Source organism: Leptodactylus fuscus, chromosome 1 (assembly GCF_031893055.1).
Source record: "Leptodactylus fuscus isolate aLepFus1 chromosome 1, aLepFus1.hap2, whole genome shotgun sequence".
NCBI classification, from domain to species: Eukaryota; Metazoa; Chordata; class Amphibia; order Anura; family Leptodactylidae; genus Leptodactylus; species Leptodactylus fuscus.
Window position 1 is genome coordinate 141,227,511 of NC_134265.1, and position 16,351 is coordinate 141,243,861.

At 42.8% G+C, this 16,351-nt stretch overlaps 1 protein-coding gene across 1 annotated transcript in view; it reads right to left on the reverse strand.

Annotated features, from left to right (window-relative positions):
- Positions 1–2,730: 2,730 nt before the first annotated feature.
- The window catches only part of HABP4 (hyaluronan binding protein 4), a 32,847-nt gene continuing 19,226 nt past the window's right edge, over positions 2,731–16,351 (reverse strand). The window contains exons 4-10 of the mRNA XM_075276681.1: positions 13,857–14,006; positions 11,682–11,750; positions 10,965–11,042; positions 10,720–10,722; positions 6,107–6,266; positions 3,485–3,655; positions 2,731–2,787 (exon numbers count right to left, since the gene is read on the reverse strand). Of these exons, the coding sequence (XP_075132782.1) occupies positions 2,731–2,787; positions 3,485–3,655; positions 6,107–6,266; positions 10,720–10,722; positions 10,965–11,042; positions 11,682–11,750; positions 13,857–14,006 (688 nt within the window). The remainder of the gene's footprint in view (positions 2,788–3,484; positions 3,656–6,106; positions 6,267–10,719; positions 10,723–10,964; positions 11,043–11,681; positions 11,751–13,856; positions 14,007–16,351) is intronic.

Consider the following 16,351-nt stretch of genomic DNA (forward strand, 5'->3'; position numbering starts at 1 on the left):
ATGGTACAACTCCACTTAAATCTGGCCACTGTTGGTAGACCTTCTGATAGTCTAGATACTTCCATCATATCTCACGTATGATGAATGTGCCTAGACTGGAGCACATCCAGGTGGGCACTATTCTAGCCAGACTGGATGTTTGCCCTTGAGCCTCTAGCGTCCAGCTCACATCTTTTGGACTGCTTTTTACCAGCTCAGGTAAATGGCAATAGGTACAGTCTGTGTCCATTACATCACAGTCCAGCAGCTAGTGCTTATCACTGTGAGTAGTTATTTCTTAATTCCTTATTAGGGTCCATTCATACAGAGTTTTTTGGCGAGGAAAAAACAGCAGCTTCAGGAATTAGGGAATGTTTTTTTTCTTCCAGCACAGTGTATGGACCTTGAAAAAAAAAAAAAACGCTAGCAGTTTTTCCACGCGGTTTTTGCCAATCCTACATGAATTTTCCGCCTCCCCTTGACTGCGCTGGTTTTTGCAGGCAGAATCCACCTGAAGGAAACTTTTTTCCACTAGCGGGGAAAAAAAAAAAAAAAAACGCACAGACCCCATAGAACTCTATGGAGAGGTGTTTTTTCAACGTGGATTCTGACACCGATTCAGCGCCAAAATCCTCGCCAAAAAACTGTGTGAACGGACTCTTGGATTCAGCGCCCAAAAAAATTGTGTACTGACCCTGCCTCAAAAAAAAAGCCTCCCAATAGAACTATTGGGAGGCTTTTTTTGGAGGCTGATTTGAGGCAGATTCAGCACAAAGAAACTCTGTGTGCACTGACCCTTACAAATACCATGAACCTATCTGGCCTCTGGTCCTGAGGTAGAGCAGAAGCTTCTGAGCCATATCCTACTTACCATCAGATGAGAAGCTGACCACGTCTCTTACCTTATCCACAAACATCACTCAGACTACACCATTTCATTCCCCCCCCCCACCCCATTTAGATATTTCAGAGTAAGGCTATGTTCACACAGAGTTTTTTTTCGCAGGTGGATTTTGACGCAGAATCCGCCTCAAATTTGGCCTGCAAAAAAACGCCTCCCATTCATTTAAATGGAAATTACTCTGTTTTTTGTCTGCTAGGGATTTAATTTAGCTAGTGGAACAAAAATGCGACATGCCCTATCTTCACGTGGATCACGTGGCTGCGTAATGTACCCTCCTCTTAGGCCCATTCATCCGGATATCCTAACTAGGTCCTCAAGGAACATCAGCATGGCTCAGCACCAAGATATGAGAGGTGTTACAGAAGTTTTCGGGGTTGGGGGTCGAGGGGAAATACTATAGATAGACCCAGATATTGGGACCTAGGATATTCCACTGGCATCACATAGAGAAGGGGAATGACGGTCTACTAGATTTAACTATACATATGAAAATCAATATCATGAAATGGAATACCACTGCCAGTAGATTTTGTATATCGAATGTGTATGAAACATATGAACTAAAAGGGTAGAGCCCTATATTAAAAACACCGCCTATATACATAGACTGTATTAAATCAGGTCAGAAAGACAACAGTGAATTATACTGTTCTGTGACATTGGTCAAAGAGTAGTCTCATCTTGGGTTACTTCTGCTTTAAAAGCGTAAAAGGGATCCCATCATTAAAAAAACAATTTTTTCTGCCTACCACATAGGAATAGCCTTAAAGACTATTCTTATCCTACCTTTAGATGTCTTCTCCGCGTCGTCCTTCTTTTAGAAATCCTGTTATTTGTCGGTATGCAAATGAGTTCTCTTGCAGTACTGGGGGCGGGCCCCAGCACTCAAACAGCACTGGGGGGCATCGCCAATACCGAGAGAACACTCTCCAGCGCCTGCGGCCACAAGTAAAATGGCCGCTTACACAGTAAGTAAGCGGCCATTTTCTTGTGGCCTGTGGGCTTTTGCAGTCGGTTGTGCCCGAGGCCTACAAGTTTGACCGCCTGCGACGGAAGAAGAACCGTGAACAGGACGTTTCTGAAGAAGATGGAGGCGGCGCTGGAGAGTTCTCTCTCAGTATTGGCGAAGCCCCCAGTGCTGTTTGAGCGCTGGGGCCTGCCTCCAGTGCTGTGAGAAAACTCATTTACATACAGACAAAAACCAGGATTTCTACAGAACGGCAGCGCGGAGAAGACATCTAAAGGTATGAGAAGAATAGCCTTTAAGGCTATTACTACGTGGTAGGCAGAAAAAAAACAAAAAAAAAAAACAACAGAAAACAGTGTTTTAATGATAGGATCCCTTTAAATCAGCAGATGCCATATATGACTGTGTACCACCACAGGCGGCTACCACTCAGTCTCAAAACACTTGGCCATAATTGTTTACACCCTATCCTCCATCAAAAAAAAAAAAAAAAAAAAAGTCACAAAAATCACCTTGCAACTTTAATTTCTTGCTTCAAAACTGCAGTGCAAATGGCATAAGATCTATTTTACACTTTTGGTATCAGCTTTTGTTCCATGAGTTACCATATATTCAGGTCCTATATCTTCTACATATTCGTACACTTTAACCTGGAAAACTATTGGTAATAGAACATTATGCCTCTATATGCCTTTAAACCCTACAGTCAAGTTTACTGTATAAATCTCATCCTCCATCTTCCAAACATGAAAGTGCAGTACTGTCACCAATGGCAAAGATCCTGTAGACAACCACCCTCTCCCATCCCCCACACAAATGTTTATTTTGACTTTGGTATAGTGCCATCATAAGATGCGGAACAAGTCAAACGTTTCACAAACTAAGTCAGAGCTGGGAAGTCTTCAGGATCATCTGGGTTCAAGTAAAATTCATGTACCTAAAGAAGAGGTACAAATATAAAAAAAAAAAAAGAACAAAAAATATATATGCCTTTGTACAAACATTTATAAATACAAACTGGGTTACTTATGAGGCATGCAGAAAAAAACATACAAAATTTGCAGCATGTGAATTCACCGCAAAAAAAAAAGAAAAAGAAATTGAATATCATGGGGTTGGATGGAGGTCTAGAGCCTGAAGGCACCAGGTTGCATCAATACTAGTTTTAAGTCACCACATCGTATCAACCTGGCTCAGATGTTTGATTCAAGTGACCCTAACCTAACTAAAATGCCTTCAACTTAAGAACTGATACCCCACTTGCCAAGAGATCACTCAAGGCAATTATGCAAATGAGCTCTTTGAAGCAATGAGGGTTATGCCGTTTACCTCTTTAGCACAACAAACTTATTAAGAGCTCATTTATATATCGGCAAGAAGTCATTTCTATACAATGGCGGCACCAATTCTCAAGGGCAAAACACCATTTGATTCAGCTGACCTTTAGCCTACCTATTAGTGTTCTGGTGACAGACTCCATTTAAAGCTATGCAACTTCGCTTCTAGTGATCAATAGCAAGTTACTTTTTATGCAACACAGTTTGTTCAGTCACCAAATTTGAGCCATTTAGTGACTAGACTAAATTAAAACTTGCTGCACAGGCCAATTGCCTTGTCACACCTTTTATACGTACATTATGGACTACATGGCGAAATCCGTCTTCTCTTCTGGGATTTCCACGTCCTCCACCTCTTCCACCACGTCCTGGACGAGGGAGGCTTCCAAAATTAATATCCAGCTGAGAAGTGATATCATTCACAGGCTTGCGAAAGCCATAATGAGAGTCTTCATTCTCCATTGAATTCTTTAAAAAAATATATAATTCATCATCATCATCATCATCATCATCATCATCATCATCATCATCATCATCATCATCATCATCAATGCCAGTCAAGTTGAAAAGAAAACATCTACACTGTAGACCATTACTCAGTGTTTTGCATTTATTATGGAGCTCCCCAAATCTCAAAACCAGCAGCAGCTAGGATTTTACATTTGGAACTTTTAGTACTCTACAATGCAAGCTGCTCATATTGACAAGTGGCAGACATTGCACTGAAAACCTGCAGCAAAGTACATAATGAAGAATCACATTGCCATGTGCAAGAAGTCTTCCTGCAATTACGTGGTTCTATTTATTTACTAGAACAAGTTTGCCACAGATTACATAATGTAAATCTTATGAAAAACTTGGATAATCCAAGTAGGTGTTCTGTTGTGAAGCCAAACTACAGCAAATATTGACGGGGCCTTCAAATCTATAGAATTAATAGTTGAGCTTTAGTCCAGCTCTAATTGGTATGGGATATAAAACTTTCTTCAAAATTATGGCCAATTCTTGATTTCAAATCTTAGTTTTCAAGGTTTTACTTAAAGTAGTTAAAGTTCAGAGAGCTAGCACAGGGAGAAGTCAGACTTTTATTGGAGTTGACTTCATGTTACCACCCAGCCACTGACTTCATAACATGAAACTATTGATCATATACAGTCATGGCCAAAAGTTTTGAGAATGACACAAATCTTCTATTTTCACATGATCTGCTGCCCTCTGGTTTTTATGTGTGTTTGTCAGATGTTTTTAATCACATACAGAAATATAATTGCAATCATATTATGAGTAACAAAAGCTTATATTGACAGTTAGAATGAGTTAATGCAGCAAGTCAATATTTGCAGTGTTGACCCTTCTTCAGGACCTCTGTAATTCTCCCTGGCATGCTCTCAATCAACTTCTGGACCAAATCCTGACTGATAGCAGTCCATTCTTGCACAATCATTTTGCATCTTGCATTTTGTCAGAATTTGTAGGTTTTTGTTTGTCCACCCGTCTCTTGATGATTGACCAAAAGTTCTCAATGGGATTAAGATCTGGGGAGTTTCCAGGCCATGGACCCAAAATCTCTATGTTTTTTTTCCCCTGAACCATTTAGTTATCACCTTTGCTTTATGGCAAGGTGCTCCATCATGCTGGAAAAGGCATTGTTGATCACCAAACTGCTCTTGGACGGTTGAGAGAAGTTGATCTTGGAGGACATTCTGGTACCATTCTTTATTCATGGCTGTGTTTTTAGGCAAGACTGTGAGAGAGCCGATTCCCTTGGCTGAGAAGCAACCCCACACATGAATGGTTTCAGGATGCTTTACAGTTGGCATGAGACAAGACTGGTGGTAGCGCTCACCTCGTCTTCTCCGAATAAGCTGTTTTCCAGATGTCCCAAACAATCGAAAAGGGGATTCATCAGAGAAAATGACTTTACCCCAGTCCTCAGCAGTCCACTCCCTGTACCTTTTGCAGAATATCAGTCTGTCCCTGATGTTTTTTCTGGAGAGAAGTGGCTTCTTTGCTGCCCTCCTTGAGACCAGGCCTTGCTCCAAGAGTCTCCGCCTCACAGTGCTGGCAGATGCACTCACACCTGCCTGCTGCCATTCCTGAGCAAGCTCTGCACTGTTGGTAGCCCGATCCCGCAGCTGAAACACTCGAGACGGTCCTGGCGCTTGCTGGTCTTTCTTGGGCGCCCTGGAGCCTTTTTGCCAACAATGGAACCTCTCTCCTTGAAGTTCTTGATGATGCGATAGATTGTTGACTGAGGTGCAATCTTTCTAGCTGCGATAGTCTTCCCTGTTAGGCCATTTTTGTGCAGTGCAATGATGACTGCACGTGTTTCTTTAGAGATAACCATGGTTAACAGAAGAGAAACAATGAAGCCAAGCACCAGCCTCCTTTTAAAATGTCCAGTGGTGTCACTCTTACTTAATCATGACAGATTGATCTCCAGCCCTGTCCTCATCAACACCCACACCTGTGTTAATGGAGCAATCACTGAAACGATGTTAGCTGGTCCTTTTAAGGCAGGGCTGCAATGATGTTGAAATGTGTTTTGGGGGATAAAGTTCATTTTCTAGGCAAATATTGACTTTGCAAGTAATTGCTGTTAAGCTGATCATTCTTTATAACATTCTGGAGTATATGCAAATTGCCATTAGGAAAACTGAAGCAGTAGACTTTGTAAAAATTAATATTTGTATCACTCAAAACTTTTGGCAATGACTGTATATTCCATGCAGGCTTTGTCCTTCCTTCAGCAAAACCATCAGACTCTGGGGCAGGCTTAACAGAGATCATGATTCTGGCGAAAATTAGAATCACAATTTTTCTAAATGGAAAATTGAATTCATTGGATCGATTGCACAGCCCTAATACCAGCACACAGTTAAATGTAACACTATAGCAGCCAAAAAAAAAAAACCTTACGTTTGCAAATTTTGACCTATGGATAACAATGGCTTTCGAAGGCACAGAAGACTCTGGTTTGCGTAGATTGAATTCAATCTTTGGTCTGCTTTGGTCCTGCATAGACTTCCATTCATCCAATGACATCTCTCTAGTAAGGTCCTCAATCTCCTCATACTCTCTGGATGGGGAAGAAAAAAAAAAAAAAAAAAAAAAAAAAAAACTCAATCCAGCAAGCACTGAAGAATGAATGTTACAGAGTCAGAATACAATCACACCAGCCAGTCTGAAGTATTACCCATCAAAGACTATATCCAGTAATCAGTTTTTAAGGGGTATATAGCAGAATAGCAATTTAACAAAAAAGGTAGAGAGTAGCTTTAGTTATTAACTATGGTTGCACAAACAGCCAAAATAATGATTTACTCATGGTGTTTAATGCAGTCAAACTCCAAGCCTGTAGGACAAATCCAGCACTTCATGTCATTGTCTGTGGACCACAAGTTCTGGACACAGAAGGACTGTCTCTCCACTATTTCAAGGAAGATACAGTGGCAGCATTCCGCTCTAGATTAGGCCCGAAGAATGGGCCTAATCGGGAAGGAGCCTCATGCTGCTGACACCGTGGCTGTCAGCTGTGGAATCCGTGGCAAGATCAGTCGCTTGCAGAAACTTACGACCCAAACTGGCATCAGCAGAGGTCACAGAATGGGTCTGGTGTAACTTAGTAAAAGTGGATGGAGACCCAAGTGGGAGCCTTACAGACCTGGGAAGCAGAAGCCTGATGTAACACGGCCCAGGGAGCTCCAACAGCTCTAGAAGAGAGAGTTGTCATACGAAAGTGCTCTTCAATCTCAGACCCAAGCCATCAAAAGAGATGGAAGCAAGATGGCCCTTATGAGGGCTCACAGCCTTAACAAGCAAAGCATTCAAACAACGGAAAGGATCAGTGAGGGAATAATAGACACAAAATGCCCAGACAACATCCAGGCAGGGAAGAGAACGCTCACGTGGTTGCTTGTGGTCCAGGCAGAAAGTATAAGACTAAGTCCTTGATGTGGAAGGAGGAAACCACCTTAGGCAAAAAAAGACTATGGTGGATGAATGACAACCTTAATCTTGTGGAAGACCAGAATCTATCAAATGCTCAAAGGGGTAGTTCAAAGCACTTCAAGGAGGTGGTTAAGATCCCACATTTCCAAGAGTGGATGTTAGGAGGGAGTGGGAAGGGGGAAAGCACAGTGCGCCACTCCCTGTAGATAGTCCTTTAAGGGAAGAAAACGAAGACCTCGATCCCGAATGGAATGGAGAAGATTGAATGAGAATCGTTACCCAACTGCAGACATAAGCCTTCCACGTGCAATAGTAGATCTTAGCTGACCGGGAGCTCTCAATGCTCCCGGCATGGAGTATGGTTTGAATATCAGGCTCCAAAAACCCACAGAGTCTCAAACCTCAGATTCAAAAGCCATGCCATTGAACACAGCTGAGGTGGAACAGCAGTCCTAGAGACAGAAGGTCGACCTGCAGATGAACGTGCCAAGGAGAGTCCACTAGCAGAAACATGAGATGTACTAGGCCCAGCCACCAGCATAGATAGAACCCCCTTGGTCAAAGATTCTTGAGGACCCAAGGGAGAAGAGGAAATAAAAGGCCGTAAACATGACTGCATAAGCGGCAATGACTAGAGGATCCAGGGACCTGGCAATGTAGCCTGTGGTTCAGATGGGAGGCGAAGAGATAGTTGTCTGGTGTGCCCTGGCGGGACCACAGCTGAAGAAAGATCTGCTGATGAAGCGACCACTCACCCGGAGCGATATTTTTTTTTTTTTGAATGTAGATTGTGAGCCCCACATAGAGCTCACAATGTACATTTTTTCCCTATCAGTATGTCTTTTTTTTTTGGAGTATGGGATGGAAATCCATGCAGACACGGGGAGAACATACAAACTCCTTGCAGATGGTTTTTTTGCCCTTGGCAGGATTCGAACCGAGGACTCCAGCGCTGCAAGGCTGCAGTGCTAACCACTGAGCCACCGTGTGGCCCCTGCCGGAGCGATATTTTGACTCAAGTAGTCTGCCGCCCCATTGTCCACACCTGGAACAAGGCACCCCTCCCAAGGAAGAAATCAGGAGACTTCTAGTAAAGATGCATAGCTCCTGGTATCCCAGGTTGTCCAGAATCGCCAAGTCCAGAAAATGAAAGTGTAAATCAGCGAAAAGGATGGCCCATTAATCCCTGGACCCACATGCAGAACTGAAGAGAACAAGGAGAATTCCTCCGAAGTAGGTGCATCAGACCTTAGGATCTTGGCTTCCGGGAGGAGAATCATCCTGTGGTGCATGTCGAGGAGCATATCCAGATTCTATGCACTTAGAAGGCAGGAGACAAGACCTTTCCTGATTGATGAGCCAGACAAACTAGCAAAGAAGGACCAATGAATCCACAGGCTGGTCAGATTGTCTGACTTGAGGGGGTCTTCACCAAGACGTCATCCAAGAATGGAATCACGGTGACAACTCTGGAGCGGAGGATAGCCATGAGAGAGACGCCATCACCTGGGTAAATACCCAGAGGGCAGAGACCAGCCTGAAGGGGAGAGAGACAAACTGGAAATGTCGAGAATCTGGTGCAAAACAAAGAAAACCATGGATGGCACATCACATTGAGGATGTGAAGATAGGCATTGCGGATGTCAAGGGACGAAAATTTGCCCATCTTCAGGGATGCCACCACAGACTGCAGAGACTCAGTAGGAATCTGCATACATGGACGAACACGTAGAACCCATTTCAGGTCCAGGATGGGACGAGGGGGAGCTTCTTTTTTTTTTGGAACGAACGCTAACTCCCTGCAGCTGGAGAGTGGAGAAAACCTGGTTACTATTATCTAAAATTTATAGTACAGCTGTAGGCAGTCCCAGTGATTCCTCGCACCACCCCAAAACAAGGACCTATAATTTTTTTTTCCCCTGGAGAGGCTGTGGAGAGCTGTCTCAGTAAGACGTGGCCATGTAAGAGACTCGGGAAGTTCTGATGTGGAGGAAGAGAGGGGCTAAAGTAAATTGAAGTAAATCTCACTCACATTATCTTCTAATCTCACCTAACTGGCAAATTTAGGCGTCACAGAGTCACCTCCTCGGTAGACCTCACACATGGAGTGAGGTCACTGGATTCCGTGCGCTGATGCGGTGAGTAGAGTGGGGACTTGGTATTAAATAAATAAAAAAAAAAAAACACCAGAGACCTGAGTCTGGTCGTGTGCCTCATACGGACATTAGGCTTAAATAGATTCATGTACAGTGACACTGGCACTGGAGGCTGGAGGCAGAGCCAACAGAGTTTCATTTTCTTAGGGGGAGTTCACTACGGCCGCAAACTAGCGCAGCGCATACGATCCCCGCTCCCATTGAAATCAATGGGAGCATGTACGGCCCGCAAAGGGTCCCGCAGCGTCGACGTGCCACATCACGCGGCACGTAACTCCGTGTGAACTCCCCCGTAGTGTGTCTCCTAGTGGTCAGCTCTATACCCATGGTGCTGTGTCCCCCAGTGACACAATGTTATTCTCCTATGCAAATGAGTACACCATAATCACTCCCATAACTCTCCTCCAGCGCTACTTTTTTCACACCCCCTGCATGCGCAGTCGACCCTACCACTTGCAGTTTAGGCAGAGTCGACTGCACTTGTTCCGTCAATCACTTTTCTTCAGTATGCTGGTGTAAGAAAGTAAGGAAAATGGCTGACTTATGTACCGGGAGACCCAGTACAAGCTACTTATCCACTGGTATCATACCCCAGCCTTGCTCCACTCCCTTAATCCTAACATCTCTCTAATGTACTCTATCATATTTTTTGGGACTGTCCAGGGATCTGTCCCTTCTGGCTGGAGGTCAAGTCCCTTACGGACGCTCTATTTATTCAAGGTGTCCCTTTAGACCCCCTCATCTATCTCCTCAATCTCCCCCCTGCTCATCTGGGTAAGCACACCTCTAAATTGTTTCTTTATCTCTGTACCGCAGCCAAAACTCTCATCGCTTTCCGATGGAAGTGTGTCTCTCCTCCCTCTGGCTCTGATCTTGTAGCCAGAGTTAAGGATGTCCGTAGCATGGAGAACTTGACAGCCACACTTAACCATACTGTTGAGGTGTTCCACGCCTCTTGGGACGCATACTGTATTTTGAATGGTCTCTGACTCCTTCCCTTCTTCCCCCACCCCCTCATTTCCACTCTCAGGATTTTGTGATGTGTATACATTCCCAGTCTATTTGATGGTATATGCATTGCTTCACGTTCATGTTTTTTTAAGTTTTCAATTCTTGTGTTGTATTGTATTTTACAAAAATCCTTTCAATAAAAATTACAGTTCAAAAAAAAAAAAAAGAAAATGGCTGACAGCGCACGCGCCAGCGGCTTTGCCCGAACCCGAAGTGGCAGTGCCAACTGCGCATGCTGTGTCGGCCATTTTTCTTTTATAGGTGAACAGAAAAAGATTCAGAGAACTTGAAAAAGCAGCTCTGGAGGCAGGTTGCGGGGATAATGGTATATTTAGAGCACAGGAGGGGGTGTTCCTTGTGCTTCGGGAGAATCATTTGCATATGAGAATAAAAGGGTTCTCCCCAATGAAAGACCCCCTTTAATGCTTTAATGTCCCCTTGCGGTCATCTGTCACAGTATAAGAGCCAACACATGCAGCACCATCTAATCTGCATTCGGGGGGGAAAGACACACACACGAAGAAAGCTACTACACATGAGTAAATGCAGACAACTGCAGATTTTTTTTATTACTTCATAATGGGACATGTTAATAGGAGGAACATTTGTATTAAGTTATGAAGTGTAGTTTTAGAATTGAAGGCATAGAATGAACTTACTGGGCATCTTGCTGCTCTTCCACTACATCAACGGTTTCTGTGACTTCTACATTTTCCAAAGGAGTCAGGGCAACCTCACTAGGAAAAAAAAATAAAAAATAGTCGTACTAGAAGGTAGAAGTTTTAGATGTTCTGGAGATGAACTGATAAAGAACACTGGTTTCTCATATGAGGCCAGCAATGTTCATCAGCATAGTTTTTTTGTTTTGTTTTGTTTTTTTTACACCCCCACTAATATGGCATAAAACATTTATACAGCAACATTTATACTGTGAGATGTAACATGAATTGTTCAAAAGTATACCAAATGCAGACTTCTATCTTTCAGTACAAAATTGTTTCAGATGATTGAAAACGCTATAAAACCTCATTCACATAACTATATTTTGCGGATCCATAACTGTCCACAATTGAAGATCTGCACAGTATTAAGGTTAAATTGCTATGTTGGTACTTTGCGATAAATTAGTGTGTTTTAGGTTGCAGTTTGGTCACTCAGTATCTAAAAGGTTTGCCATCACTGTCTTAGTGATTAGTCACTGATCTCCTAAACCATTTACCTATGGTGTAGTGGCTTTAGCTGCCAAGGGTTCAGAAAACAAAAAGGATTATAGCTCAATATACAAATCACAGATAGCAGGAAGACAAACTTAGAAAACCCAGAGATACATCAATACACACTTTGTAATCAGTCCATTTGGCTGTATAATGCTGTACCTGAAATCTTTAATTGCGCCCCAGTTGTGAGGTCCACCACCACCCCTCTTGTCTTCTGCTCTTATTCTACTACAGACAGAGAACACTGGTTTTACACCAAATGAAAACTAGATGTGGAAAAATGTTTACACAAGCCATCACAAGTTTTAGGGCTAGTTCACATGGGGGAAGTTGGCAGGGGATTTTGACACAGAATCCGCCTCAAAATCCACTGCTAAAAATGGCTCCCATTGACTTCAATGGGAGCCGCTCACATTTTTTTCTGCTACTAGCTAGCGGAAAAGAGAAGCGAGCTGCCCTATCTTGCCGCGGAATCTGCAGCTGAATCAGCCACAGCGTGAGGCTATGGCCCATTCATTTGGACCTAATCTGGAGTGAAAAGCCGTGATGAGATGCCAGTGCACACTGCACCGGTATCCCGTGGTAGCTAGCCGCGACGGAATGTTCACACGTGGACTTCATGTAACTCCGTGTGAACTAGCCCTTAGGCTGCTGTAGTAACACTTGATCATTGCTACATTTTTATAACTTGTATGTTCTGCAGCAAATTATTCACTTAAGTCATAAAAGTGATGTCTCCAAGATCTACAAACAGTCCCTACTGAACTATAAACACGTGAACATAAAGCTTTGCTTTCCGATTGTAGTCTCCAATGTTTATAAAAGGTTTGGTGTGATGAGAGCAGAAAGCGTAAGGGGGCGTTCACACTACCGTCTGTGTCCGACAGGTAGTGTCCGCTCCTAGTGTCCGCTCAAAACCTGGCACGGACATTTGGAGCGGACACTAGCTGTGTCCGTGACACCTGTCATTTATTTAAATGAGCATCGGGTGCGTTCTTTTGCACTCCGTGCCCTTCCTTCACTGTCCGCAAGTAAAGATGTCCGACTTTTCAAGCGGACAGAAAAACACTACATGTCGGGTTTTTCTGTCCGCTTGAAAAGTCGGACATCTTTACAAGCGAACAGTGAAGGAAGGGCACGGAGTGCAAAATAACGCACCCGATGCTCATTTAAATAAATGACAGGTGTCACAGACACAGCTAGTGTCCGCTCCTAATGTCCGTGCCAGATTTTGAGCAGACACTAGGAGCGGACACTACCTGTCGGACACCGACGGTCGTGTGAACGCTCCCTAAGAGCGACTGTGTGCGTGCGATTCAGCTGACTGTTCTTTATTCAACAGTGACTAGAGACACTAATTTTCAAAAAGGGAGTTTGTCACCAGAAGACTTGTTATTTTGTGGTGCTATATACAAAAAGAACCCGGAAAGTTAGTAGAAAATACAGGACAAGTGGTTTTTACAAGATATACATATTTGACTTTTAAAGAGTGCAACAAAACCCCCAGCAAAACCACATGCCGTTTTCCCTGTATCTCACCTGCAATATGTAAAGCGCCCCTGTACACATCAGCCAACCTGAACAAGCAGAGCTGCTGTCTAGTGCATGGAAACATGAGAAAGCTCTTCTCTAAACCTGGATTACCACTTTGAAGTTCACCATGATAGCCTTTTTTGCTTCTAGAGAACCTACTCGAGTATAAGCCGAATTTTTCAGCCCAGTTTTTGTGCCGAAACCCCCCCTCGGCTTATACTCGAGTCAGCAAAAAAAAAAAAAAAAAAAATTTTAAGGAAGGGGGGAGGGGGTCTATGACCAGCCACAATATTAATGTATAGAATCTCCCATAAAACAGTGCAAAAAAAAATTAAATAAATAAAAGTTCTAAATCACTCCTTTCCCTAAAATACATACAAAAGTAGAAGATGACTGAAACACATACACATTAGGTATCTGTGTGTCTGAAAGTGCCCGGTCTACTGAATATAGGGGATCTGCAGTGCTCCTGTTCTGTCATGAAGGGGTTAATAGGAGCACTGCAGATACCCAATATTCAGCCAGGCTGAATTCCAAGTGGGGGGAAAAAAAAAAACAAAGCTCAGTCCTCAAGCTCAGGGAAGGGGCAGACAGACAACCAAAACACCCCCTCCCCTTTCCCAGCAACTACTGCACCCAAAAACTCCGGCCATTTGAATTTTTGAAATTTTCCAGTAGCTGCTGAATTTCCCCCCCTCGGCTTATACTCGAGTCAATAAGTTTTCCCAGTTTTTTGTGGTAAATTTAGGGGCCTCCGCTTATATTCGGGTCAGCTTATACTCTAGTATATACGGTACTTACGCTTTGTCACTGCCACTGTGTCTTTCAAACTCCCGCTTGCCTCTTTGATTTTCATAATCCATATTTCTTGGAGAGCCACCTCTTCCTCTAGTTCGCATTCCTCCTCTCTGGTTAGCAATCCAGCTTCTCACTTGTGCTTCCTTATCAACACTTGAAATAAAGAAAATATTAGATCCCAACTTTTCTTTCAGGAGTAACTTTTTGCTTCAGTGTTTAACCCATTAGACATGTCCACGCTGTGCGATACTTTGGGACACCAATTTAACCAAGTGATTTTGAGACAGTTTTCGCCCAAAATAAAACCAAAGAGATGGTAAACTCTATGGTGAGATCATCTTTTAATCAAATTTATTTTGTACGTTAGAAATCTTACAGAGCGTAACAGCAGTTTTCCAAATTTACAATAGCAAAAAAAAATATAAAAAATTCTTATGCCAAACCACACAAATCTAACGCAAACAGTATTCAGTAAGTTTTCCAAGAATTTCACAGGAATTAAAGCAAAAGACAGGTGTAATTTAGACATTTCATTTCTTAATGCATTTAGCCCCAAAATGTACACATTCACAAGGGGTAAAAGGGAAAAAAAAATAAAAAGTAGTAAATTACTGTATGAGCACAAGGGGGGTGCTTGAAAAGGAAAGATTGCCATTTTGCTTTTGTAAGGCAAATTTTGCTGGAATAGTTTTCATGTGTCAGGGCTCATTTCAAGATCAACTAAAGTACTAATACACTTGATGCAAAATGTAAAACTATGCATCAGTGACTATTAGGTCATGGCCTGATAATCACTCAAAAAAGTCAGCTCCCCAATTGCTACACTCTAGGGCTTCATGTCAGGAAAATCAGCAAACAATCTTTTGCATGGAAAAACAAGAAGGCTCAAATAAAAGAATCATGCGCATTTGAGGCCTAATATGGTTATTTACACTGCATTAATGAGCAAAGAATTAAGGGGTATAGAGGTCATAGAAATGTCTAAAGATAGATTTATGCCATTTCAGTGCCCAATATGTTGTGCCCACTTTGCATCAAACTGCTAATGAAACATTTAAGGAAAAATTCTTAGTTTGAATTTAGATTCCAGAAATTACCGTATTTTTCAGACTATAAGACGCACTTTTTTTCCCCCCAAATTTGGGGGGAAAAGAAGGGTGCGTCTTATAGTCTGAATGTGGCGCCTGGCACCCGCCGTAATAGAGAGGCGGATGTCGGCAAGGGATAGATGCAGGTGCCGGGGCCTGAGACATCGCTGCGCTCCTCTGCCCTGCATGAAGCTGGCAGCGGCGATGCTATTCCGCTCCTCCGTCCCCCCTGCCGCTGGCTTCATGCAGGGCAGAGGAGCGCAGCGATGTCTCAGGCCCCGGCACCTGTGCCAGCGTCTATCCCTCGCCGGCATCCGCCTCTCTAGTACAGCGGATGCCGGGTCAGTATCGGTGGCCCCTTCTCCCCCGGGGCCGGTCCCCACCGGCCCCGTACCTGTGAAGTTGCAGGCCGGCTCCTGCGCGGCGATATCGCAGGAGCCGACCTGCTATATATTAGTATTGCGGCTGGGACTAGGACCAGCCGTAATACTAATAGACAGAATGTCCCATAGACGGCAATACAGTTGTATTGCCGTCTATGGGACTTGCAATCAAGTGACCGCAGGTTCAAGCCCCTGGGGGGGGGGAATAAAATAGTATAAAAAAAAAAAAAAAAAACACTTTAAAAATATGAAATAAATAAAAGTTCTAAATCACCTCCTGTCCCTAGAATATATATATATATATATATATATATATATATATATATATATATATATATATATATATATATATATAGAAAATCATCATAAACCACCGGGTTTTTTTTCAATACAAGGTGATCTAAGCAATAGATAGTCCCCAAAATGGTATAACTATAAAGTACTTCTGGCCCCGCAAAAAAAAAAAAAACACTATGCGTCCCCGTACAGCTGCAGGGTCACCTGTCAATGTGGCCTTGCAGCTGTTGCAAAACTACAACTCCCATATATTAAATATTTTACCATTTTTTGCTTCCAAATTATTTTCCCTATTTTCCTCCTCTAAAACCTGGGTGCATCTTATAGTCCGAAAAATACGGTAAATTATCAGCTCTGCATTTACTTCGCACTGATATTTTTCCAGAAATATGCAATTTCAGAGCCCAGTATGTGGTACCCATCTTGTGTCTGCAGAAAAACCAGTAAACTATTAAGTTGATGATACCCAGAACAACATATTGCATGCTTAAAATTACTAATGTCTGGGAAAATTTCAAATTTCTCATTCAGCTGTACATTTATTTATGGTAAATTAATCCAACACTTGGAGGGCAAGTGAGGTGCCATGTTAAATATATTTCAGGGGCTCTACAAAAGTGGTGCACAAAAGAAAAAAAAAAAAAAAAAAAAAAAAAAAAAAAAAGGGGGGGAGCAGGGTGCACCCATTCACTTTTGTATCCTGTTGTGTTTGTGTTCCAAGAGCAGTTTA